This window comes from Canis lupus, chromosome 3 (assembly GCF_048164855.1).
Source record: "Canis lupus baileyi chromosome 3, mCanLup2.hap1, whole genome shotgun sequence".
In the NCBI taxonomy this organism is placed as follows: Eukaryota; Metazoa; Chordata; class Mammalia; order Carnivora; family Canidae; genus Canis; species Canis lupus.
This window is the reverse complement of record NC_132840.1, coordinates 12473882-12500940: the sequence shown is the minus strand read 5'-3', so window position 1 is coordinate 12500940 and position 27059 is coordinate 12473882. Positions and strand designations below refer to the sequence as shown.

General features: G+C 43.0%; 1 protein-coding gene across 2 annotated transcripts; it reads right to left on the bottom strand.

Annotated features, from left to right (window-relative positions):
- Positions 1-117: 117 nt before the first annotated feature.
- Positions 118-27030, bottom strand: COG4 (component of oligomeric golgi complex 4). 2 transcript variants are annotated; one of them, XM_072818065.1, is made up of 19 exons: positions 26851-27030; positions 24764-24846; positions 23940-24054; positions 22142-22316; positions 21169-21362; positions 19286-19391; positions 18004-18161; positions 17214-17272; positions 15048-15181; positions 11838-11956; positions 11175-11341; positions 10182-10347; positions 5690-5752; positions 2915-3031; positions 2248-2340; positions 1588-1671; positions 1259-1360; positions 915-1043; positions 118-693 (listed from the first exon to the last, which is right to left on the bottom strand). In XM_072818065.1, exons 1-19 carry the CDS (start codon positions 27016-27018, stop codon positions 559-561), a joined length of 2367 nt encoding a protein of 788 aa, XP_072674166.1. In that variant the 5' UTR covers positions 27019-27030; the 3' UTR covers positions 118-558. The 2 variants fall into 2 exon arrangements, with proteins under 2 accessions (XP_072674166.1, XP_072674177.1); XM_072818076.1 differs by having other exon boundaries at positions 26825-27026.
- Positions 27031-27059: the final 29 nt, after the last annotated feature.

Genomic DNA, 27059 nt, shown 5'->3' with positions numbered 1-27059 from the left:
TGCTCTGGGTGCGGGAGGAGGCTGAGACTTTAGGCTTTTGCCTTCACATCTCAGCACAACTGGTGGACTTGTCTTGTCCTACAGCATCCAGCCCTCCCTGGAAACAGCATGCTGGCATCCATCCAAGGAGTGTCTTTATTCAGGGTGATCATAAACATCACAGACTCTCCTCAGAGTAAACCTAATTCCCCCGGTCCCCAGATATACCCAAGTCCTTTAGGACTGGCAGGGAGGCAGCTGGTTTGCTGTAGTATCTAAGGAGAAGAGAACGACCACCCATGCAGAAAGCTGGCCTGCTTTGGCTTTCCCACATAATTAGAGGAGCCCAGGGGGACTCACCACTCTTGGTGAGGAGAGGCTGCCTGCAAAGCACCACTCAGACAGGTCTGAGTGCAGACAGCAGAGTGAGCTGAGCCTTATTTCCTGCTGTCTCAATGGATGGAACAGTCTGCACTGGCAAAGCTCCCCAAGCCAGACAGCCTTGCTCAGCTACTTGGCTGTGGCCACTTAGGGAATGGGACCTGAAGTATGACGGGCCAGATGGGCTCCCCCTGGCGGCTATAGGCGCAGCCTCTTGATGTCCTCGCTGCGGAAGTCTATGCGCAGAGCCAGCACCTGGCGTACTTCGGCAGGGGTGAGGCGCCACGTCAATGGGCCAGAGTTGGCGCCCCAGTAATCTAGGATCTCCGTGACCTGTGGGGAAGAGCGGCAAGTCAGCAACGAGAGGCCGTCCTGAGAGGAGGCCTTGAGCTCCATCAGAGGCAGAGCAGGGGTGGTGCCCAGAATGAAGGTGCTCTGTAGGGCTGGGCTGCTCATGGACACTTGGCATTGAGGGAAAAGCAAGGATCCAAATTTTGTCTCTGCCTGTCTTCCCAATCACCTTTCCCTCGCCAGGTCAAGGGAGCCACACATACCCGTTCCAGATTGAGGATTGTGGCCATCTGAGAGAGCCGGGCAAACTTGTCTCGGATGGTCCAGGTGGTCACCGTGGTAAGATAGGCAATTAGTGACCTCAGCTCCTTATCAAACTGCAGACCGCCCAGCTGCAAGGGAGTACAAGCTCAGTCACTGTTCAAGGCCTTGCCCTCATGTGGTATCTCAGTCAGCTTCAAGGCCTCAGATGCCAGGGCAGGACTGGGGTTACATATGCAGAGGCTGCAGGTAGCAGACAGAGGGCCTGCGAGTCCTCGGATTGCAGAACTTGTCTTCCTCAGAGGAAAAGCAAAAGAGCTAGGGACCTGTACTCCCTGAACCTTACCCGGTTAAAGGTGGATTTCAGCACCACTCTCTCCAACTCGACTGCAACAAGGCTGGTCATGAGGCCGGTCAGGCTGTCATAGATGACTGGGGACAGGCTGGCCTGCACACAGAGGATAGACATTAGCAGGAGTCCTACCTAAGTCCCTGTGCCTCCAACAGGAGTCTTCTGGGGGTGAGCACAGTTACAAGAGGCCATCGGGTATGTCTACAGGCTGGGACCTGGAAGAGTTTTCGGGGTTCCCAACAGAATGAGATGAGAAGCCAAAGGCTGCTGATTTGGGCAGAGGTAGGTAATTCCATACCCTGGTCTCTAGAGCCCCTGCTCACCTTGAACTCTGCCATTTGTTGCTCTAGGTTAAGGATGAACTGTTGTACCCAAGGGTCATTGGCCTCATAGTCGTTGAATTCTTCCTATTCAGGAAACAAGCTGGGTCACTACTGGGGGCCTCTCTAGATGGTACCATTAACCCTACCCCTACTTTCACCCAAGAAAACAGGGCTTTCCTCACTCATCCAGCTTAAAAGCAGCTTGGACATTCATGCTGGCATATGCTGCTGCTGCTTTTATATCATACTTCCAATCAGGAAATGGCCCTGGGCTGCAGCCGTGGCCCACACAATATGGTAAAGCTCCTGGCATTTTATTTCCTTTTGCATCTTATGTTCTACAGGAATGACATCATTAGGCTCGGAAAAAAAACAAAAACAGAAACAAAAAAAAACTCCCAAGTCTGATAGGTAGGGCAAAAAGCCTCAATAAAAGAGGATGTGTCAGGTCACGGCAAACCCCCTACACATGTTTTTTAGAGCCTCTGTCTGCAGGGACAACCTGTTTCTTGGGAACAACCTAGTTTCCAGGGTGAGGGAAGTGGGCCAGAGAAGTAGGCAAGGGCTGGTGTGTTCAGACAGCTCCACTGCCTTCCAGCCAGGGGGTTGGGAGAATGAGGAGTCATCCTGGGCCTGATGGCTGCCTATGGTCAGGCTGACCTCCTCAATGTTGTGGGAAACAGATAAGAAGGTGTTGATCCAAGGCTGCACTTGCGGCTTGATGGCTGTGCTGTTCAGCTCTGTCAGCCCTTCCTGCGGAAGGACAAGGCAGAGACGCATCAGACATAAAAGACACATAAACCTCTCCCTTCCCTTCTGCTCCATCCACCCCATGGCTGCCAGGGCTTTCTTCCAGTTCTCAGGCTTTCCTGTGGGCCTGTCCAAAGTCTACCAGAGATCATGCTAATCAAAGAGAAACAACCTGTTCCTTTGCAGATCTGTGCCAAATCAGGTCCAGGCCACGGGGGCTGGTTTGGCAAACGCAAGAGATTTCTGAATGCCTGGTACTAGGCGGGACCTTTGGCTAAGGGCAAGCAGCAGGTCTGAGTAACCACGTGGTTCCAATTCTTCTGAGCACCTTTCTGGGCTCTTGGCACTGTGGGGGCCAAGTGGAGACTCAAGGAGAGCTGAATCCTGGCTTGTCAGCATGACAACTGCTGAAAAACCTTTAATCTTCAAGGGACTCACATGAGTTCAGTGTCTTACTGCTATTCCCTCAGTCTTCCTTGTTTCCTTGTGTATATGGAGCCAGTAATAAAACATTAACAATATTCTCAGAGCAACATACAGGCACAGGATTCAGTCAGCATCTGATCCTGTGGCTTACCTGCAAGAGGTCTCGGAATTTGTTGGACACGGCAGCCAGGTCAGAAAGGCAGCTGTCAAACTTGGCCTGGGCCTGCTCCCCTCCAATGCCCTGGCTGAACAGCTTGGTGCAGTCACTCTAGGGGAGAGCACCCAGTTATAAGGCTTCCAAGCATGGCTGGGCCGTGCAGGGTGTGGGGAAGGTGGAGAGGATGCCCACGTATAACCAGCCATTTCTCCAACTCCAGCTTTCTCTGGCAGCAGCTATAGTTGATCCTAGGCAAGAGTTCTTTTTTTTTTTTTTAAGATTTTATTTATTTATCCATGAGAGAGACACAGAGGCAGAGACATAGGCAGGGAGCCTAGTGCAGGACCTGATCCTAGGACCCTGGGATCAGGCCCTGAGCCGAAGGCAGAGATGCTCAACCACTGAGCCACCCAGGCGTCCCCTAGGCAAGAGTTCTTGCTAGGTTTCAGAAAACACAGATTCTATCCCAGTGGCTAGCCATTTGGTTTCCTTTTAACTCCTTATAAGATGAGAGTATTGTATCAGGGAGTGTGAATAAGAAACATAAAAGCCAGAAGTTTTTTCATATCTTTAGAGCCAGACATTCTTGCTTCAAATCCTGGCTTAGCTACATATTGGTTGAGTGACCTTGGTCAAGTGATTTAAAGCTTCTGAGCTTTAATTTCCCTGTTTATAAAATGGGAACACAAATTTCTGTCCCCATGGTGGTTTGGAGAGGTGGAGGAGATGATGCACAAAGTGCCTAGTGCAGTTCCTGGCAAGTAGTAGACACTAAGGAGACACTAGCTTTCGTTGTTATAGTTTCTACTTTTTAAATAATTTTGGTCCCGGGAGCACCTGGGTGGCTCAATCGGTTAAGCATCTGACTCTTAACACCAAGGCACCCCAATAAATAATTCTTTTTTTTTTTTCCAATAAATAATTCTTTATAAAAAAAATTAAAAAATAATTTGGTCTGGCTGCCCAAGGAGATCATCATGATCACAGTTAAAATTTAAGTGCTTACTGTATGCCATATAACTTCTACTAACTAAAGTACCTATTTTATGAAGTAGGTACTATTACTATCCCTTTGTATAGATGAGGAAACTGAAGCAGAGAGAAGTTAATTTGTCTCACACCTCCCAACAGTTAAGTTGTGGAGCTGGGATTCAAGCTGGGATTCTGGCTCCAGAGTACCTGTTCCTAACCCCCACATTACACCTAGGCATAGAGAATACCACAAGGGGAACTGCTTGAAACTCATTATGTTTTGGTTTGCCAGGAGCTCCTTAGAAGTCTGTGCTGTTTTGGCTACCACAGGAGCCGCAGTGTGGAAGAGCTGCAAAGGGACGAATCCAGCAGGCACAAGCTTTAATTCCACAGCAGTTCCACAGCAGTTCCAATATGCACTATCTTTACCTAGTCTTTTAACCTCATCACACCATCCGACCTATGTCAAAGGGTTGCTGGTGGGCTTCAGAAAGAATACACATGAAATGCCAATCTAAGGTGGGTGGGATTTATGGGAATGGTTTTTTTCAGCTCTGCTAAACTTCTGTTCTTTCACTTGGCTAATTCTACTGGCTCAGTTCTGAATGTCTAGCATTTCCCAAAATATTCCTTCCAAATCCAATATTCCAATGTTAAGGACAAAGTCAGGAATACAATCTAAGGTGCTGTGACTCAACAATGATGACAGCTGCCTTGTTGAACACATACCGTGTGAGAGACCCACTATGCTTTTGGTACTTTGTAAGTATCATTCTTAATTTTATTCCATTTTAAGACCTTTTGGGGGTAAATTCCTAATCTGAAACTCCCACCTGGCCACTCTCCCTGAGCCTCCTTCAGGAATCCCATCAGTTACAAGGCCCTCCCGCCTTTGCTGGCTCCTGGCTGCCTGTCTGCCCAATCCTGAAGCCAACTCTTGTCATCAGCCTGTGCACTGAGCCCTGTGCCTCTGCAGCAACATATCCTCCTTGGAGTAGTGTCCAATGTGGTAGCAGGAGCCTGGCTTCTTTCCTCTCCCAGAGTTTTGGAGTGGGGGAGAGTTGGGCCCCTCATTTTATAACAGTTAACAAAATGAGTGCTCTGTGCTATTACTTGTAATTATTAGTATGATGATTAACTACCCCTGCGGCCTCTTACATACCAGGTATTCTATATTATCATATTCAATTCTCACAACTCTGCCAGGCAGAGATCATTCTCCCTATTTATACATGAGGATGCTAAGGCTCTGGGAGGTTAGAGAACTTGCCTTATGCCACACAACTGGTCAGCAGTCAAGTGAAGATATGAACTCCGGGATATCTGACTTCCAAGCCCAAGTAATTTCCACCACATTATGTAGCCTTCCTTTAAAAACTGGTAACAGCAACAGCTTTGTATAGGGTTTGGAGAACTCTATTTCATCTTAATTTCCTAACAGTTTTAGAGGACTTTATCTTTTTTTTTTTTACTTTATCATTTTTTAAAGTGCTTTCAATCCCTTTTAAATTATGCCCCTCAATAAACCCAAATCAGGGCAAGAAGGAGATCTGTTTTGTAGATGAGTGTGCTGAGGCTCAGGGAGTTAAGGGACTTGCCTGACATCACAGGTCAACTAGTGCTGGAAGTGCTAATTTGAATTTTGATCTTCTAACTTGTGGGTTGATTGTAAGTGAAGCCCCTCAAGTCGGCTGAAGGAAGACTGGCTTGATGCCAGGGAATGCACAGTACCCCCCTCCATAAGCAGGCCCAGAGAGGCTGCAGCTGCTGCAAACTGATAGGCAATTTTCTCCATACCTCCAGTGTCTTCTTCAGCGTGGAGATGTTTTCACTGCACACTTCCACGTTGTTCAGGGTCACCTGGGAGTTGAGGACAGAAGAATGTGACTTCCTGTTTACCAGTGTCTGTACCCACTTCAGTGCCAGACTGGCTACAGCTGTACTCCTGATGCTCAGAGGAGGTCTAAGGAACACCCATAGCAATGTCATCCGGAAGGGTGCTCGGTTCTCAGACTGGGCAGAATGGTGAACTAGGTTTGCCCTTCCTTCTGTGCCTGACACTAAGGTAGCAAAGCCATCTGACCTCAAGGGTAGTGACCCAAGGTTTCAAGTCTTTTTGTTCCATGTTTAGGCACACAGGACTAGGAGAAGTCCTGGGCTCCAAGCCCAGGTCTGTGAGGCAAAGGCTGACATTCATTTAAGAAATGTTTCCTGAAATCCACCCTGGCATAGAGTTCACATTCCAGAAGGCAAATCAGATAAGAAATATCAGTATATGTGCTGTCAAAGCGAGCATGGATAAGAAATATCAGGTAATGATAAACACCATGCAGAAAAATAAAGGCCTTGTAATAGGCCACAGGGCTAGAGCCAGGAATAGAAATCAGGTCTGTCTACTCACAGCCAAGAGCTCCTTCTTTCATAACTCTATCATAAGAAATGATAGCAGAGGGCAGCCCCGGTGGTGCAGCAGTTTAGCGCCGCCTGCAGCCCAGGGCATGATCCTGGAGACCCTGGATTGAGTCCCACGTCAGGCTCTCTGCATGGAGCCTGCTTCTCCCTCTGCCTGTGTCTCTGCCTCTCTCTCTCTCTCTGTCTCTATGAATAAATAAATAAAATCTTAAAAAGAAAACAAAAGAAAGAAGTGATAGCAGAAATACCAGTCATAAAAAACAGCATGTAACGAAAGTGATGATTAAGACACAAACTGCTATGCCATTTAGAAGAAACATTTTGGTCCAAGGCATTCAAGGAAAGCTCCATGGCAGAGCTGGTAACTGAGATGAACTTAATTCAGCTTGAAAAGGCTGGAGTAATTCTGACAAATGAGGGGGAGTAGATCTTTCCGCTCATAACAATGTTTTTCTAAGGCACTGTCTATCCCCTTTGATATTTTCTTAACGGTATTTAGAATTATCCAGAATTATTTTGTTTGTTTCTTGTTTGCCTTTCCCACTAGAATGAAAGCTTCATGAAGGCAGGGATCTATTGTTTTCTTTAGAGCTCTATCTCCAGTAGAACATTGCCCAACAGAACTTTCTTGATGATGGAAATATTCTAAAACTGTCTGGTACAGTAGTCCTTAGCCATCTGTACATTAGGCTAGTGAGCATTTGAAATATGGCTAGTTAACTCAGGAAGTGGATTTTTGGTTTAAATTTAAATTTAAATAGCCACCTCTGCCTCCTGGCTATTAATTACACTGGGCAGTCCAGTTCTAGATCTTAGAATGGTGCCTGATACATAGAAGCATCTCAGTATTTGTTAAATGAATGAATAAATGAACGTGTTCTGCAGAAAGGATAGCATAAACACAGTTGCAGAGTGGCAGGAAACCCTAAAACATATTTGGGGATCAGCAGAGTCATTGCACAGATATCTGCAGGAAATGGCAAGAGTAAAGCTGTAGATATGAGCTAAGTCAGACTGGGACTTGGTAGCTATGCTCTCCTGTGGCCAATGGGGTGGCACTGAGGATTACTACCTCCCAGGTGAATGCTGCATGAGCACAGCTGTGGCTTGGGAATATTAATCTAGAGGCTGTGGGGATGGAACTAGGATCTGAGAGAATCATATTGTCTCTGAAGTGGTGGCATGACCGTGAAGGCAGGGGTGAGGTAGCAGGGAGCCAATTTTTTTTTTTTTAAGATTTTATTTATTTATTCATGAGAGACAGAGAGAGAGAGAGACGCAGAGACACAGGCAGAGGGAAAAGTAGGCTTCATGCCAGAGAGCCCGATGTGTGACTCGATCCCGGGACTCCCGGATCACGCCCTGGGCCAAAGGCAGGTGCTAAACTGCTGAGCCACCCAGGTATCTTCCCAGGAGCCAGTTTTCAAGAGAGGAGTCAGAAGTGTCAGGATCTGGGGGTAAAAGAAGAATCCCAGAACCCCAGGGATTGAGATTAGGATGGCCTTCTTGGGTTCCCAAGAGTGCTTCCCTTATCACTGTCCTGCAGCCAATACTGAAAGATCGCGTTGTTGACAGTGCTGCTAAGGTCGCTTCCATGGGGGATGGATAAGACTGCATGCCTTTTGTTAGCATGCCACACACAAGGCTGCTAAAATCACAAGCTTCCAGAGAAATAAGTGCACTGTCATGACTGTCATGACAGCTCAAGGATGAAGGCCACAACTTAAATGTTTCCAAGGCATTTAAGGGTATAAGAAAAATCTACCATAAGGGGAAAATGGATTTGAGTTCAAAAGGTATTGATTTCAGAGTTTCCTTTTACTGACAGTCCTTGTAAGCATGGATTCACTAGGCTTATCCCTGGCTCATGACGACTGATATGTCAGCACCATTGGGGAATTCATCTTGACAGCCAAATGAATCAAGGTGACATAAGAAATAGGCGCTGCAGTGGGAGTGATGACATTTTAAGTACTTGGCATCGGGAAAACTAGAAACCTGTCACCAAGCATTTAGCATCACCTTTCTTGTTGGCCTTATCTTCTGGGCCCTCAAACAATGAAGCTGTCTGAGTGGCAGCCAGTGTAATGGGGACTTGTGGGACAAGTAGAGGACAATGGCACTAGAGTGACAGGATGGGAAGGACTCAGGGGGCTGTTAACAAACCACCAAAAAAGCTTTCAGGTGGTCGTTAGTAGGAACCATTTTTGAGCAGAGAAACGAAAAAATAAAAGTAAGTTCTATAGAAAATGAAATAACGAATGCAAACAAAATGAAAAATTTAAGTTGGTTCATGATCATATGAAGCTGGCTGCCAGACATTTTGGCAAAGTTGTCCAATGGTGTCGGATTTCAGAAGCTTCTTGGAGATGATCCTCTTTCTTGGAACAACCAGGACATCTCCAATCACCCATGCTCAGGGAAAATATTTTCAGTGACAGGAAGAGAGTGGAGGGGATCCCTGGGTGGCTTAGCGGTTTATCGCCTGCCTTTGGCCCAGGGTGTGATCCTGGAGTCCCGGGATCGAGTCCTGCATCGGGCTCCCTGTGTGGAGCCTGCTTCTCCCTCTGCCTGTGTCTCTGCCTCTCTCTCTCTCTGTGTGTGTCTCTCATGAATAAATAAATAAAATCTTAAAAAAAAAAAAAAAAAGGAAGAGAGTGGGGCGGCCTAAATAGACTCCAGAATGAATTTGTCTGAGGATGAGTTACTGTGGGTTCCCTTGCACAGGTGGGTAGAACACAGTGTGTTTATGCTTCTGTCTCTGAAAATAACAGCTCTTAATTCTTTTGGGGTCATAGACACTTTAAGAAGCTGATAAAAGCTAAGGATGCTGCTTTCAGATAAGGAAAAAAAAGGGACATGTTTGGCATCCAACCCCAGGGTGTTCAGAGACCCCCATCTATAGACTACTGAGAGCTCTGCTTTTGGATGTTTCCTTCAGACTCTGAACCCCAGGTGCCAAGTAGACTCAGACTCTGGCCAATGTGGGGGTAGAGCAGAATGACCTCTGACAGCACTGTTACCACTCATGCGAAGACAACACCTGCCAGAAAGAGCTGATTACAGGCTCAGGACTCTTCTGTATTCTTTTGGTTCATCACAAACTGGCTGTTAACCTTGTATAAATCCTTTCATCCTTCTATGCTTCTCCCTTCCCAGCTGTCATACAACTGGTAAGATTCACTGCTTCATCTTATCTGTCACTCTGGCTGAAGGCTTTAAAAAGGTCATGTTTTGGGATGCCTGGGTGGCTCAGTGGTTGAGCATCTGCCTTTGGCTCAGGGCATGATCCTGGGTCCTGGGATCGAGTCCTACATTGGCCTTCCTGTGTGGAGCCTGCTTCTTCCTCTATGTCTCTGCCCTCTTTCTCTGTCTCTCATGAATAAGTAAATAAAATCTTAAAAAAAAAAAAGAAGGTAATATTTCTGAGGAAATTGAAAGCCTAAGAAGTGAACTAGGTAAACAGCCCTGGTAGGCCTAAATGATCAGTATCCACCCATGTTGGGGACCGCCCTCAGAAAAGTGGTCTGGAGGCTTGGCACAGATATTACAGTTGATTCTGTGGCAGATACAAACCAAGCTTGATACCCTGAACAGCTTCATAGTGCTCTTGGGAATGAGCACTCAGGAGGGCTGAGGTGCCCAGCCTTCCAGGCAGGGAACAGTGATATCCTGGATTGGGCAGCTCAGAAATAGGTCCCTAGATAAGAAGTGATTTCAGAACCTTCTCGGAGGAGCTTTCCTTAAAGGAGTTTTCCTTCTATAGAGACACTAGATGAAAAGTCTCTAGTTGAAAGCTAATTATACTGTGGCTTAGAGGTCATAATTTAACTTCTTGAAATAAATGGACCAGCTCTCAACCTATGGGACTACCTACCAGGAAGGATAGCTTGGCCTCGTCAGTGCTCTCAATGCCTTTTGTGTCAAATTTGCCTTGCTGGAGGCTGCTGTGCATGATGTTCACGGCACTCGTCACCCCGCGCTGGATGTCCTGTAAGGTGGTGGCTGGGAAGCCCATCCTCAGCTTGTTACACAGAACATCCCTGGCGGGGCGGGGGGGGGGGGGGGGAAGAATGGCACATGGAGATTGACAGCATTCAATTGGCTTCCAGGACAGCAGGACCAGGAGCCCAAGACCCTAACCGAGTAGCATGAACTGCTCTTTGGGGGGAATAACCAATCCTTGAGATCACTGTAGGAGAACTTGAGCATCCAGGGTATGAAAGAGACCAATACCTTTTCAAAGGCACCTATATGATAAGAACATATAGAGGACACTGGCCAATTCTTTTCTCTCTATGAGGATTTCAGTTATCACCACTGAGCTCCAACAAGCTCAAGAGAAGGCTTAGTAAACAGCTTAGTGAAAGGCAATACCATGTAAGTGGTGAGAGAATAGAATAGGTTTTGGGAGTTAGTTCTGGGATCTATTACATATTCCACCATTTATGAGGTGTATGATCTCCCTGAGCCCTAGTTTCCTCATCTATAATGGTTCCTGCCTCACAGGGTTGTTATCAGGACTGAATAAGAGCAGGAAATTGGCATAGTGCCTGGCCTGTAGCAATGGTAACTATAACTGCTATATTACAACTACTGCCTTCAACTGAAGCTGCCTGTTCTCTTTCCTAGGTCTGAGGGCTAATAACCCTTCTAATCCAGTGCAGGGATCACAGATTTGGCTTGTAAGATATGTGGCTGCTGTAAAGCTGCCTGGAGCCAAGGATGCTGTACCATGAATAGGAGCTTATATTCTAGATAGCACTGAACTAGAATCATATGGAAGAAAAGGAAGCAACATGGGCCTCAGGAATCAATCACAACTAGGACCTTTTTGCTTCCTAGAAAGTAGAAAGGGAGTCAAACCTACCTGAAGTCAGACTCCAGCTCTGTAGTAGCAAGGTTGATCATGGCACAGAGACAGTCGATGCTGGAGCTAGACAGAGCCCGTCCAATGCACTTTTTAACAATGTAGAAGACATCATCCACCATGCTGGATGTCAACTGGCCTTTCTCATAGGTGTCCAGAGCCACAGCCTAACCGAAAGGCAAAGCAGCCATAAGGGCTCCAGTTCTGCCACTGTTCTAGATGGTTCTGCTCCCTTTTGAGCTTGTCCTTGTTTCTCCCAACATGGCTTACTCTGGTCACAACTTGGTGTGGATCCTTCTTGTCAAAACAGGACATTAAATTTTCAGGCCCTTTGCCCTGGGGACATTTGTTACATAGAATGTAAGACATCAGGAGAGGCCCTTCTTCCCCAAGGTTCCTCACCCACATACCTTCAGGGAGGCAGGGCACAGATAGGTTCCTTGAGGAGCTGAGGTGTTCTTTTGTGATCCTTGGGAAAGACAACCTAGCTGGGTCTTTGGAGGACATGCCAACTCCAAAAATGCCCTCTAACCATACAAAGGGGTACTGCTCCGTCTGCATGCAAGGATATTCTCAAAGCAGGACCAAGAAATGTGACATGCTTTAGCCATTTCCTTCTTAGACAGGAAGCCCCATTTCCAAGGGATGTGTCCTCTGTCCTACCTTATTGACAGTCTCCCTCATGAAGTACTCCTCCATGGTAATATAGAAGCCAATTAGCTCCTGCATGGTGCAGCTCAATAGGCAGTTATTAAGGAGTTTGTCCAGAGACTTCTGGTGCTCTAGGGAACAGTCAAGAAAGGGACACTCACCTTTCTTCCCCAAGAGAGAAGGTTCAACGGTTTTCATTTTCCCAGGTTCCTTCTAGTCTTTGTTCCCAATCTATGCATAATTTACATGGTTATAATCACAGTACAGATACAATTTTGTACTCTGCTTTAAAAAATTGTATCCTATACTCTTTGGGGAGCCTGGATAGCTCAGTCAGTTGAGCATGTGACTCTTGGTTTTGGCTCAGATTATGATCTTAGGGCTGAGATCAAGGTTGGCATAGGGCTCCAATCAAGGTGAACATAGGACTCCATGCTCAGCAAGGAGTCTGCTTGAGGATTGTCTCCTTCCCTCTCCCTCTGCCCCTCCTCCTACTCCTGCACTTGAACATACACACTCCTTCTTTCTCTCCCTAACATAAATAAATATTTAAAAAAATTATATCATATATATCTGAAACTACTGTAACATTGTGTGTCAACTATACTCAAACACAAAAATTTTTAAAAAAGATATATTTTCAATGTTCGTAGCTGCTTTTTTTTTTAAGATTTTATTTATTGGGCAGCCCCGGTGGCACAGCGGTTTAGTGCCGCCTGCAGCCTGGGGTGTGATCCTGGAGACCCGGGATCGAGTCCAGCATCGGGCTTCCTGCATGGGGCCTGCTTTTTCCTCTGCCTGTGTCTCTGCCTCTCTCTCGCTCTCTCTGAATGAATAAATAAATAAATCTTAAAAAAAAAATATTTTATTTATTTATTCATGAGAGACATAGGGAGAGAGACAGGCAGAGGGAGAAACAGAGAGACATAGAGAGAGAGAGAGAGACAGGTAGAGGGAGAAGCAGGCTCCATGCAGGGATGGATGTGGGACTCAATCCCGGGTCTCCAGGATCATGCCCTGGGCTGAAGGCGGTGCTAAACCGCTGAGCCACCTGGGGTGCCCACCTTCTTTTTTTTAAAGCTTACTTATTTTTAATGCCTGTGTGATACTTTATCAAGCAGATCGTCCAAATTTTTTAAAACTCTATTTAAAAAAAAAACAAAACTCTATTTTTAGACACCTGGGTTATTTCTAAATGTTTTGTCCTTATTCGAGATAATTGGAAACCACAGTTATTGGAGATTATGGTGATTTTTAAAAAATATTTTATTTTTAAGTAATCCCTGTACTCAACATAGGGCTTGAACTCACAACCCTGAGATCAAGAGTCACACACTCACATTCTCTAAACCAGTGTTGGTCCAACAGAATTTTCTGTGATGATTACAGTGTTTTGTGTTGTCTAATATGGTAGCCGCTATTAAGCACCTGAAATGTGGCTAATGTGACTGAGAAACTGAATTCCTAATTTTAGTTAAATGTAAATTTAAACAGTCACATGGGGCTGGTGGCTACTGTATTGGACAGTCATTATGAATAGCAATGAGCACCAAACTCCAAATGAGCATATAACCTCCCTTAAACACCAAATCAAAGCAATACCATTCTGGGTCATATAAAAATTCCCTTGCCATGTATTATTGAAACAAGTTATATAGAATGCCACAGATCCTGTGTTAGTTTCAAGTCTCTAGTTCAGAGAATCCTGCATGTACTTCACTAGCAGGAATTAAATAGTCTTCTTAAATACCTGGAGAATCAATTTGTAAATAAAACAAGACTGTGGCGCATATTTTTTCAATGTATTTTATCCGTTCAAAACTTTATTTTTTTATTTTTATTTTTAATTTTTATTTATTTATGATAGTCACAGAGAGAGAGAGAGAGAGAGAGAGGCAGAGACATAGGCAGAGGGAGAAGCAGGCTCCATGCACCGGGAGCCAGATGCGGGATTCGATCCCGGGTCTCCAGGATCGCGCCCTGGGCCAAAGGCAGGCGCCAAACCGCTGCGCCACCCAGGGATCCCCCGTTCAAAACTTAAAAAAGATTTTTTTTGACTTTTTATTTATTTTTAAAGATTTAAAAAAAATTATTTATTATTCATAAGAGATACAGAGAGAGAGAGGCAGAGACACAGGCAGAGGGAGAAGCAGGCTCCATGCGGGGAGCCTGATGTGGGACTTGATCCTGGATCTCTAGGATCACGCCCTGGGCTGAAGGCAGCACTAAACTGCTGAGCCATCCAGGCTGCCCCGTTCAAAACTTTTGACTGGAGGAACTGGAAGACTGAGGGAGGGAGTGAAAGGCTTTCTTTACACTATATACTCTTTTCATATACTCTTTATACTATATATTCTTTCTTCAGTATTATGACTAAATATTGAAGTTTTTAAAAAAATTTTATTTATTTGAGAGAGTGTGTACATGCATGAGCATGAGTGGGGTGAGGGCTAAAGGGAGCGGAACAAGAAGACTCCCCACTGAGCAGGGAGCCTAAAACGGGGCTTGATCCTAGGAGCTGGGATCATGACCTGAGCCAAAGGTCACTTAACCAACTGAGCCACCCAGGTGCCCCTGAAGTATTATTTATATACCATAAAATTCATACCTTGTATGTGTACATTTCAATGTTTTCTTAGCAGTAACTTTAAAAAGTTTTGTAACAGTAGTTACAATCCAGTTTTAGAATATTCCTATAACTTCCAAAAGTTCCCTTATGGAATTAAGTATATCTTTTTGCTCTACCTATATGTCATGTATACAAATCACTTACTAAGTTTATTCATTATTATTATTTTTTAAAGATTTTACTTTTAAGTAATCTCTACACCCAATGTGGGGCTCAAATCTATAATCCTAACATCAAGAGGCATATGCTCCATTGACTGAGCCAGCCAGGTGCCGTTTCACCTATTTAAATGCTAAACCTAACTCAGAGCTGGCAAGGAAACATGGTATGGAGAAAAAAATCAGAGGAAAATTAACCATTCTGAGTATTAGGTTTCCTCACCTGTAAGATGACTAAATAGGCTCAAAGATACAGTCCAATTCTAATATTTAGTAATTCTAGCTTTCCTTTTGGGAGTCAGTTTGCCCACAGACCACAGAGGCTAGAAGCTCTAGTTATTTTGTTAAGAGATCTGTGGTTTAACCATTAGAAAACAGTGCCAACTCTGTCCTAGCCCTCCCAGAAAATATTTCCTCCCAGGAAATGCCGTTTACCTTGCTTTACTTCTTCTGAGACCATGGAGTCCCCCACCTCAAAGTCAGAGCTGATCCTCTTCCTGAGGAAGCGTAAGTATAGCTCACTACGGGCATTCATAAGGGTGACCTCAGTCAGGATAGGGTCCAGTTCCCTGAGATACATGGAACAGAAGGAATAAGCAGGAGGGCAAACATAGTCTCAAACTCCCTCTCCCACTGGGCCCAGAAGAGTCAGCTCTGCCAGATGATCATCTTGGCTCTGCTGGCCCGACTGAACTCAGACAGCTGTCAACCACATATTCCACTTATCTGTTTTACCTGAACCATCACCTGTTAAAATACTGTCAGGGGCTGAATAAGACACTGGGATGTGTATTTTTGTTAGTGATTGGAGTAAAAATTATTTATGCATCACATGAAAGGAAACACATCTCCCCAACCTCTTATTTAGTGGTGAGATTTTAGAATACACTATTAAACTGTGTCCCACACCCATTCATCTACCCAGAGGAAGAGCCAAAACAAACTTGAAAAAAACAACAAAGTTGTAGGATTCATACTTCCCAATTTAAAAACTTACTATAAGGCTACAACAGTGAAGACAGGGTGGTACTGGCAAAAGGATATGCATATAGATTAGCTGAGAGTCTAGAAATCTTCACATTTACAATTAATTGATTTCCAATAAGAGTGGTCAGACAATTGACTAAGAATAATCTTTTCAACAAATTGTGCTGGGATAATGACGGATATCCATAATAAAAAGAATGAAGTTGAACCCCTCCCTTACATTATATACACAAATCAGCTCATTTTCCACATTGAACTCCAGGAGATCTTTTTATTTTATTTTATTTTATTTTATTTTATTTTATTTTATTTTATTTTATTTTATATTTATTTATTTATTTATTTATTCAGGAGATCTTTTTAAAACATAGATCTGGTCATACTGTAATCACATGATTTCTATAGGGCTTATAATATAGGACCCTGATTGGCCTGACTCTAATGACCTCTTTGGATTCACCTCATATGAGGCTCTGTCCAATTCTGTACTTCAGCTACACTGTCCTTTTAGTTTTTCAAATACACAGAGACTTTGCCCATGCTTTTCCTGCTCTACCTGGAAAACTCTACCTTTTTTTTTTTTTTTTAAATATTTTATTTATTAATGAGAGAGAGAGAGAGGTAGAGACACAGGCAGAGGGAGAAGCAGGCTCCCAATGGGGAGTCCAATGCGGAACTTGATCCCAGGGCCCCGGGATCACACCCTGAGCCAAAGGCAGACGCTCAACTGCCGAGCTACCCAGGCGCCCCAACTCTTTATCTCTTATGTCTAGTTACTCTTAAGGCCTCAGATCTAAGGTCATTTCCTCAGAGATTTTTCCTTGAACTTTATCAGCTTAAGTTATATCCCTTTATTATATGCTCTTCTGTACCCTACACTTAGTATATCATAATGATTAACAACATGAATTCTAGAGTCTGACTACTTGGATTCTATTTCTGGTCTGTAGTCTTCTAGCTGTATGACCTTGGGCCAATTACTTAACCTCTTCAGGCTTTAGTCTCCTCTGTAAAAAATGCTTCTGGATTAAATAAGTGATCCTCAAATGAAGGTAATTTTGCCCCCAAGACATTTGGCAGTGTCTGGAAACATCAGGCTACCAGCATCTCGTGAGAGGGTGGAGGCCAAGAATGCTACCAAACATCTTACAATGCACAGCACAGTCCTCCATAACAAAGAGTTATCCAGCCAAAATGACAACAGTACAGAGGCTGGAATAAATGACTGGATTATTTAAGTGCTTAGAACAATGTATGCCATATAGTAAACACTATATATATGTTAGCTATTATTATCTACTTTATAGACTACAAATGCCACAAGGAAAGAATGACTGTTTGGTTTGCTTACTTTGCTTGCTGTCACATCCCAGTACCAAAGACTAGTGTTTGACCCATAATGTGTACTCAGTAAAAATTTAGTGATCGAATGAATACAATTTTATGTTTGAATTTTCTTTTAACAAGCATATTACTTTTATTAGACAAAAGTAAAAGCTTGAGTCATAGATAAAATATTTTTAAAACACAGACCACATTGTAATAAAGTAGTCTCAGAATGGTGCACAATTACCAATCCAAATTCCCATGGGCTGAAGAAAAGAGGATTATTACCTTGGTTCTATTTTTTCTGTTGTAGAATTTCTCATCAAGCTGTTCTGGACATGCCGGAACTGCAATACACCAAAGAAATGAAAATGCTCTTCCCCACCCTCCTTCTATCTTCCTCTTGCTGGTCCCTCCAAAGTTTGGGCATACAAGAATGTTTGAGTTCAGTTTGCTTAACAGTAAGCTATTAGGAAGATAGGCCAAAGATTTACTTTTGCTTTAGATGCTAATGCTCATCTCTATTATTGCACTTAAAAGTGATGTTAATGATGTTCTAATGAACTACTGCCTAGTCGCCTAGAGTTCTACAAGTAAAACTGTATGGGTTACTTGTATTTCTAAATCCTACTCTTACTTCCTCTGCTCAAAGGAGAAAAAAAGTTCATGGAAAAGCAAGTGTTATTGTGAGCACTTAAGGAACTAAGAAGAAAAAAAAAAAGGAACTAAGGAGAAATCTCAGACAAATTACTTAACACTTAACAGGAACTTAAGTAAAATTTTCCTTATATCAGCAGAAGGCACTGTTGCACATTCTGAGATAGAGAGGTGCTCTAATGTTTCTATTTGTTTCTTCCAGGAAGCCCTTTCTACTTCTTTCTCAATTTTGCACTGTATCATCTTGAGAATACCTTAAATCCAAAGTAAGCTGGTGACAGGCAAGATGCAGTTTGCATTCAGCACTTATTTTTCTATCTACCTCTTTTTTCATCCCTTCCCTACCCCACCTCCAATTTATTGTATTCAGTATCAATGGCTCACACTGTTTCCAAACCCACCTGCAGCTTCCCCTGCTTACCTGCTGGTGGTAGTCCCTTTGTTTGATGAACTTGTCCACCACCTTTTCCACCTGTCTGTCACATTCCACCTGCAGATATTTTATCAGGGTGTAAAGTCTCCCTGGTCCATAATAGGTCTCCACTATTGGTTGGTGGGTCTCTACAATGCGGGCAATACCTACAATGGAGAAAATGAGAAGACTGGATTCCAAATATTCTTCCCATAAAATAAACTCCTTTCCTCTATCCGGGACTGATCTGGGGTCTAGTTCAATGCTTTAAGGCAATTTTAACTCCTAAAATAAATTACAAGTGGTTCTTGCCAGTGCTGGGAGTTGCCATTTAAACACTGCAGTGCTTGGTAAACCAGAAGGCATTTACATTACACTGATAGTTTTGTTTTTTTTTAAGATTTTATTTATTTATTTGAGAGAGTGAGAGAGAGCAAGAGCACAAGCAGGGGGAGCTGCAGGCAGAGGAAGAGGAAGAAGCAGGCTCCCTGCTGAGCAGGGAGGCCAGGCTTGATCCCAGGTCCCAAAGATCAGGACCTGAGCCAAAGGCAGATGTTCAACTGACTGAGCCACCCAGGCGCCTCTATACTGATAGTTTAATAGGAGTATTTTTGGAAATCAGCATCACTGTCCTCCCAATAATTTACTTTAGGGTTAAATTTACTCTTAGCATTTGGGTTTTGAGGGCTGGGGAGGATCAAAACACTTGAGAGACTCTAATTTTTCCTATTTAGATACTTAATTAGAAAGTTAATTAATTCTAAGGGCACCTGGGTGGCTCATGGTTGAGCATCTGGCTTTGGCTCAGGTCATGACCCTGGAGTCCTGGGATGGAGTCCTGCATCGGGCTCCTCGCAGGGAGCCTGCTTCTCCCTCTGCTTATGTCTTTGCCTCTCTTTATCTCTAAGAAAGAAAGAAAAAAGGAAAGAAAGAAAGAAGGATAATTCTACAGAGGCTCCTGGGTGGCTATGCCTTCAGCTTGTTAGGTATCTGCCTTTGGCTCAGGTCATGATCTTAAGGTCTTGGGATCAATCTCCACATTGGACTCCTTGCTCAGTAGGGAGTCTGCTTCTCTCTCTCTTTCTCCTTCTCCCTGCTTGTGCACATTCTCTCTCTCAAATAAATAAAATCTTTAAAAGAAAAAAGAAAGTTAATTCTCCGATGTATCAATACACAGCAAGCTACAGGATTAAACTAAAGGCATCAGGCTAGTGGGGAGAGAAGAAAAGCTAGGATGTGGGTGTTAGGCAGAAACATCTTTAGTCTTCTTCAAATGGAGAAAGAGGCTTGCCTTCAAAAAGAAGAGTGAGTGTATCTGCAAAGATGACTGCAGCTCTCCGATCACTCATGTCCGTCCCCAGCACCAACAGCAGATTCTCCTCAGCTTTACTGGCCACCTGAAAAAAGTGGAAAATCCACAGACAGTTCTCAAATCAAAGGCTAGCCTCAGTTTTCCAAAAAGACCTCCCACTGACTTTCTTTTTCCCATGTTTGCTTTGATCCTTGAAAGCCTAGGCAGCACAGAGGAACCTCTCTTAAGCTCGGAGTTGTCTGGGCCTCAGGCAAGACAAAGAACTTGAGCACAGCAGTAACTCTTCTTCAACTCAGAGATATAAATAATGCTTTCCTTTACTTTGAAGATATATATATTGCCAAAGAAAAGAATCCCCACTTCCAGTAATCACCTCAAAGTTTAACTCAAAGTTATCATTAATGGTGCTTCAATTGAGCAGGACAACAAATCTGGGTACTGCAGAGGGATTTTTTTTTTTTTTTTTATGATAGTCACAGAGAGAGAGAGAGGCAGAGACATAGGCAGAGGGAGAAGCAGGCCCCATGCACCGGGAGCCTGATGTAGGATTCGATCCTGGGTCTTCAGGATCACGCCCTGGGCCAAAGGCAGGCGCCAAACCGCTGCGCCACCCAGGGATCCCTGCAGAGGGATTTTTAAAGGATTAAAAGCAGAAGCCATTTCTAGGTCCCAGGTGGCAAAGTACTGATAAAAAAAAAGTGCCAGTCCTCCACCCCCCCGCTTATATTATATTTTATTTATTTATTTATTTATTTATTTATTTATTTATTTATTTATTTATAATATTTAATTCTAATTAATTATTTTAAAAGATTTTATTTATTCATTTTGAGAGAGAGAGAAAGAGAGGGAGCATGAGCAGGGGGAGGGCCAGAGGGAGACACAGACTCCCCGCTGAGCAGGGAGCTCAAGGCGGGGCTCAATCCTAGGACCCTGAGATCATGACTTAAGCCAAAGGCAGACACTTAACTGACTGAGCCACCCAGGTGCACCTTTAATTAATTTTTTTTTAGAATGGGTAAGACACACACTTAAACATTCCAAAGGAATAAAGGAATGTTCAGTGAAAAGCAGTTCTTCCCTTGGTTTCTCAGTCTCCTAAGTCTCCTCTCAAGAGATAACTGTTGTTAACCCTTTGAAAAATGCCCTATACTTATGCAAACATTTTTATTGACACCTATCATTTTAAGCAGAAATGCTGCATATAGTTGTTAACTTAACTATATGTCAGAGACTGAAATATGTCAGCACATATGGAACTCATTTTTCTTAATGAAGAGCAGTGTTCCATTATAGAGAATTTTGGGGGGAAGTGGCAGGATGCATTCTGATATATAGTTACAAACAATAACCTTTGCACTCATGCCTGCTGAGCTTTGCTTCTTTCCATCTAAGATCAAAGGGAAGATGCTGAGGCTTTAACTGAAACTTGTTTCTTTTTCAAGATTTAACCTTAAGTGACCTCACCTCCTTCATTTCAATGTGGCTGATTTTGATACTCAAGCCTGGTTATGAAGTCTTAAAATGACTAACAAAAAACTCTGAATGTTCTTAAAAGAAGCCAGGCCCTGGCTGATAGCTTAAAAAGGGTGATTCAACTTATCACAGAATTTACATTTTAATTTTCCTATGGTTTCACTTGGTCTGTTGGAAATGAATGTATATCAGTAGATGTCTAGGTCATGCCTAGATAAGTGCTGAATGAATGTGTGCATTCAGTCCTGCTAGGCTACAGTGAGAGCAAGAAAGGGGGAGTTAAATCCAGAAGAGAGAACATATCCACAGAAACTAGATCTATACAGTGCCCCAATCTATAGTCAGTGAACCATACCACTATCCTACCAAGCAGTCAGGGGCCATACCTGCTTGCAAAGGTATTCTGAGAACTTGCTTAATCCCTCCTCATGCAGACCCAGCAGTGGGAAGATCTTGAAGAAGCGTTCCACCTGGGGCAGATCCCCTTCTTTAGTAGCGATTGCAAACTTCTCTGTTACGATGGCTTTGAGACGCTGCTCAGCTTCCTGTAGCAATTTCAGGTTAGCATCAATCATGCTGCCTGCACAATGGGGAGAAATGGGAATGAATGTAAAGAATGGTACTATGTCAGTTCTATGCCACTTTGTGTACCACTATTCATTCGAAATATACATAGAAATTACAATCAAGCAAAAGAAATAAGATCCATGCATAAATAGATGTAACAAACTAAGTGTACGGTAAGTGTATAAGAATAGTGTCCACGAGTCAAGTTTTTGGTTGAAGTAATTATAAAGGTCTTCCTAGAAATGATATCCCATCTTTTAAAGATGGGTAGAGTTTTGATACCTGAATAGAAGGAACATAATGAAACAAAGGAACAGAAACAAAAAGATGAAAAAAGTATTTTTTAAAGTATTACAAGTAATACTCTGGCATAAAAAGGGCTCTATATATGCACAGTGAAAGGATGTATGAATGAATAGCATGAAACAAGATGAGAAAGACAGGGTGGGTTGAAATCACAGAAGGCCTAAGAAGCAGGGCTAAGAATTTAATTTTATAAGTAAGTGATATGGTCAAGTGGAAAGAACCCACTGGCCAGAGGAACAGCAGATCTGGATTCAGTTTCCTTTTCTATAAAATGGGAATAACAGCACCTGCCCTAGGGTGGTCTATGACCTATATAGGTTGAGTATTGGACAAGGAAATTGCCTAAGTTGCCCTTTTCTTGGTTGAGTTTGTCTTGTTCTGATTATAGCTGCTTGTAACTAGACCAGAAATTATAGGTGCTTACCAATACACATTACAAATGCTTGTAATGACCGTAGAAATCAACAGTTTGGGATGGATGCTCACCTTCTTTGCCCTGTCGGCTGAGCTCAATGACTGACTTGTCCAGGCACAAATAGCGATGAATGTGGGCTGCAGCCTGCTCATAATCTTCATTCCTCAAAGCAGTCTGAACTCCATCCATGCAGAATTTCAGGTCCAAGATATCGTCAGCTCTCTGAATGGCTTGATAGAGGCGATTCTGCAAAAAGACTTGATGCTTAGAAAAAATGTCCTATTCTTGCAAAACATCTGTTCAGAAGGTACAGAGATTCTGGGGCAGAATCCGGTTAACCAGAGGCCCTGAACCAAAACCACTACCACTCACAAAACTGTTATCGGTGATGATCAATAACACTAATAAGTATCATACAACTTTATTTATGTGACCAAATCATTCATTTTAATGGAAGCAGGAACAGGGACAAGGCATATTTATATTTGACTTATGTTGTTAAATTAATAATGGAATCAGAGTGTACTTAATATTTGAGAAGAGGACATTATAAACCAAATAATAAAATAGGTGAAACATGTAGAAAGTATTCTTCCTTTAGAATAAGCAAGATTTTTTTTTAAAAGTTTTATTTAGGGACACCTGGGTGGCTCAGCGGTTGAACGTCTGCCTTTGGCCCAGGGTGTGATCCTAGAGTCCTGTGATCGAGTCCCATGTCAGGCTCCCTACATGGAGCCTGCTTCTCTTCTCCCTCTGCCTGTGTCTCTGCCTCCCCCGCCCTGTGTTTCTCATGAATAAATAAATAAAATCTTTAAAAAAAATAAAAAATAAAGTTTTATTTATTTAAATAATTTCTATACCCAATGTGGGCCTAGAACTCACAACCCTGAGATCAAGAGTTACACACTCTTCCCACTGAGCCGGCCAGATGCCTCTAGAATAAGCAAGAATATTTTAAAGAAACCTTAACATGTGACTTGGTGGCTGTGTGGCTATAATGTATTGTTAAGTTACTTTTGCAGAATCTCAACAAATAGATCAGCAAGTTATGCTATTTCACAGGGGGTAAAAGGAGGCTGGGACTGACTTATTCAAGAGCCCAGATCTTGTGCTATTCGCTACAGTAGTCATTAATGATCTGTGGCCATTGAGTAATTGAGATGTGGCCAGTCCAAATTAGGATGTGTAAATCACACACTGGATTTCAAAGACTTAGTATAGAAATAAAGGTGGCAAAATATGTCAATACCGGTTTATAGTTATGTATGTACGTATGTTATGTATTTATTTATAAAAGATTTTATTTATTCATGAGAGACACAGAGAGAGAGGCAGAGACACAGGCAGAGGGAGAAGTAGGTTCCCTGCCGGGAGCCCGACATGGGACTTGATCCCTGGGATTACGCCCTGAGCTGAAGGCAGATGCTCAACCGCTGAGCCACCCAGGTGTCCCCATAGATGGCCTTTATCAGGTTGAGGAAGTTCCCTTTTACTACCAGTCTTTTGAGTTTATGCTTTTTCTGAGCTTATGAGAGGATTATGTGGTTGTTATCCTTTATTCTTTTGATACAGTGGATTATATTATTTGGGTTTCAGATGTTAACACAAGCCTGCGATCCTGGGATAGATTCTACTTGATCATAGTACAATCCTTTTTATATGTTGCTAGATTTGCTTTGCTGGTATTGTTGAGGGTTTTTATGTCTTTATTCATAAGAGGTATTGGTCTGACGCTTTCTTGTGGTATCTTTGTCGGGTTTTGGTATTTTGCATTAGATTTATATTGAATGGTGCTGCTCTAATTTCTAATGTGGCGGCTTTTGTACTGTGCTCTGCTAACTTCAAACATCAGAAGTTCAATGAGATTACCTTGGCCAAGTCAAGCTGACGGACTTTGCTGGACACATTCTCGGCTAGGTTGCAGGTAAAGGTGATCATCCCAGCTAGCTGCTTTGCATCTCCTTCAATCAACTGCAGGTTGGGACTGGAGACACATATCAGCACACACATATCCATAGGGGTAGAAGGTCAGAGTAAGAGATAGAAAATTTTTTACAGATGGTGACTATGATTTCTACTGTCTTTATACCTTCTCACAACTTTTAGCTCAGTTCACTCTACTCACAGCTTTTTCTGAAGAGTATTTTACTGAAACTCAGGCCTATACTAAGTAAAAAAATTACTTTTATATACTAAAGACTCCCCTAAATAGGTACTGCTAAAGAACTAGAGAACAAATACTCCCCACTGTGGAGTATAAAATGCACTAACCAACAATCAAAGAGGGTGATGAGGTTAAAAGAGCAATTTTTATGACTAGCAAATACACAAAGTTTGTAAAAACAGTGGTTCTCAAAACTTGAACCACACATCAGGATCACTTGGTGTGCTTGTGAAAAGCTTGTCAGATTCCCAGGTTCTACCCCCAGAGTTTCTTTCTGGTTCAGTAGGTTTTGAGTGGGGCCTCATAATTTGCATTTCCAACAAGTTTCTCAAAGATTCTGGTACTTACTGGTCCGAAGACACTTTTAGAACCATGTGACTAGGCGTACCTTAAGTATTTACTTAACCTTGAAATAATCCTCAAATTTCAAAATTAGATGGCATTTTATAATAGAAAGTTAGGAAAAACAGGAATTTATCCAGCAGAACTTGTTGGAATTACAATAGGTCTTGCTGAGATGGAGACTCACCCCATTCGGTGGAGAGTAACCATTTTACTTTCAATGGTATTTTGCTGTTCCAAAAGAGCATCCAGTTCTCTCTCCACCACTTTCTGAAACACAATCATTTTGTCATCAGAATGGTCAGAAGAAACCTTTTTTTTTTTTTTTTTTAAGATTCTATTTATTCATGAGAGTCAGAGAGAGAGAGAGAGAGAGAGAGAGAGAGAGAGATAGGCAGAGGGAAAAGCAGCAGGCTCCTTTTGGGGAGCCTGATGTGGGGCTCAATCTCTGGACCTTGGGATCATGACCTGAGCCCAAGCCAGACGCTCAACCACTGAGCCACTCAGGCGTCTTAATCAGAAGGAACCTTAAGAGTTATGTAACTCAACCACTTAGCTGAAGGGTGAATCCCATTTCAAATGTCTTTCACTTAATTCTCTTACAACTTAAACAAACAATACTTCATTTTTGTATTTATCACATTGCATAATGATTGATACCTTCTGTATATTTTATTCTCATCTAGCAGATGAATACCACAAAGGAAGGAAATAAACTCTTATTCAATATAGTTAGCATAGTATCTAACACAGGAAGGCATCTAAAATATAACGCCTAGGGCAGCCGGGTGGGTCAGCGGTTTAGCACTGCCTTCAGCCCAGGGGGTGATCCTGGGGACCCTGGATCGAGTCCCACATTGGGCTCTCTGAATGATGCCTGCTTCTCCCTCTGCCTGTGTCTCTGCCTCTCTCTCTCTCTCTGACTCTATGAATAAATAAATAAAATCTTTAAAAAATATATATAATGCCTAAACAAATGAAACTTTCAAAGTGGTAGTTAAAAAAGTCTCTTCATAGTGTACAGTTAGTACCCAGAAGGGATAAATACATAATCCTCTCAGCCAAGTTATATGCTGCATTACTGCAACTGACATTAACCTTAAATGCTTGACTTTCTTCATCTGTAGAATGTAATACATATCCTATAGGACTGCTGTATGAGCCAAACAAGGCAACAAACATAAAGTGCTTAACATAGTATGTGAAATATTGTTCATTAATAGCCATCAATATCAGTTATACATTTCTATTAAAATAACTCAGTAGGATTCAGAGGGAAACTTCCCCTTTGACATTCATCAAATACAAATACAGAACTAATATTATTCCATAAGATGGTCTTAATTTCACCTTAAACATGGACTCAATGAATGCACGCGTAGTACTGTTGGGAGTACTGAACTTTATAAAGCACAACTTGCTGAAAAAAATGTTATCAAACTGCTCGAGTTGGTGCACGTTAATATTTGAGAATATTCTTAGATATCAATAATCCCCTCTCCCTCCTGCTGCCTTTTGTACTCAATTAAATCTGAATTAAAAGTCTGGTTTCAGGAACAGCTACCAGCTCTGATCTTTTAGATCAGAGCTTGGATCTCTCTCTTCTGAGTGGCAAAGAACCCAAATGATTTTAAAAAATATATTGATAGCATCAGGTTGCCACGGAAAATGGAGGTTGCAAGCCATGTTCCTTATCTGACACAATGCAGAGGTGCAAGAGGTGAAAGGGACTAGTCCAAGATTAGACAGTTGTGCCTGTCTTAAGACCTCAAACTTCTACAAACCTGTGCATTTACCTAAACGCTAACTACCTAAATTGCATCCCCAAAAGTCGCAAAACGCTTCGAGTTTATTTGCGATGACTTCCTGCTTAACTGAGGTAACACGGTGAAAGCGTTTCATAATTTTTTTTTTTGCGTTTCATGATTTTTATATTGCTAAGTCAATGAAAGACTTATTTACTTATTCTTATTTCGAGAAACAAGCGAGTTGACATACGCTGTCAGTCTAACTGCTTTGGCCAAGAAATTTCCACCAAGGGCCTGGGCAATCAAGGGGAGCGAAGGAGATCGCCAGATAACAGGGAAAACAAACTTAGGGACATCAGACCAAGGGAACAGAGACGTCACGTCCCCCCTAATACGCTCAACTACACTCCTTTTTCAATTTATGCTTTTTTTGTTTCCCTCAGCAAAGGCAGAGAAAGAACTTCCCACAGCCCGGATTTCCCACGACTGACGGCTCCTACCCACTGCCCCGGGCTCAGCCCCACACCTCCTCGCCGCAGAGCCGTTCGTATACAGCCTCCAGCTCCTGCAGCTCGGTTAGGGAGCGAATGAGCTCGGTGGAGATTTCCGAGCAGCGGCCTCCTCCCATCCCCTCAGGCAGAGAAACCCCTGACAGCTTCGGAGGGGAATCGAGATCCGCCATCTTGGTTCCCATTTCGCGCTTCCGGCCCCGCGAGGCCCCCAGCCTCGTTTGAG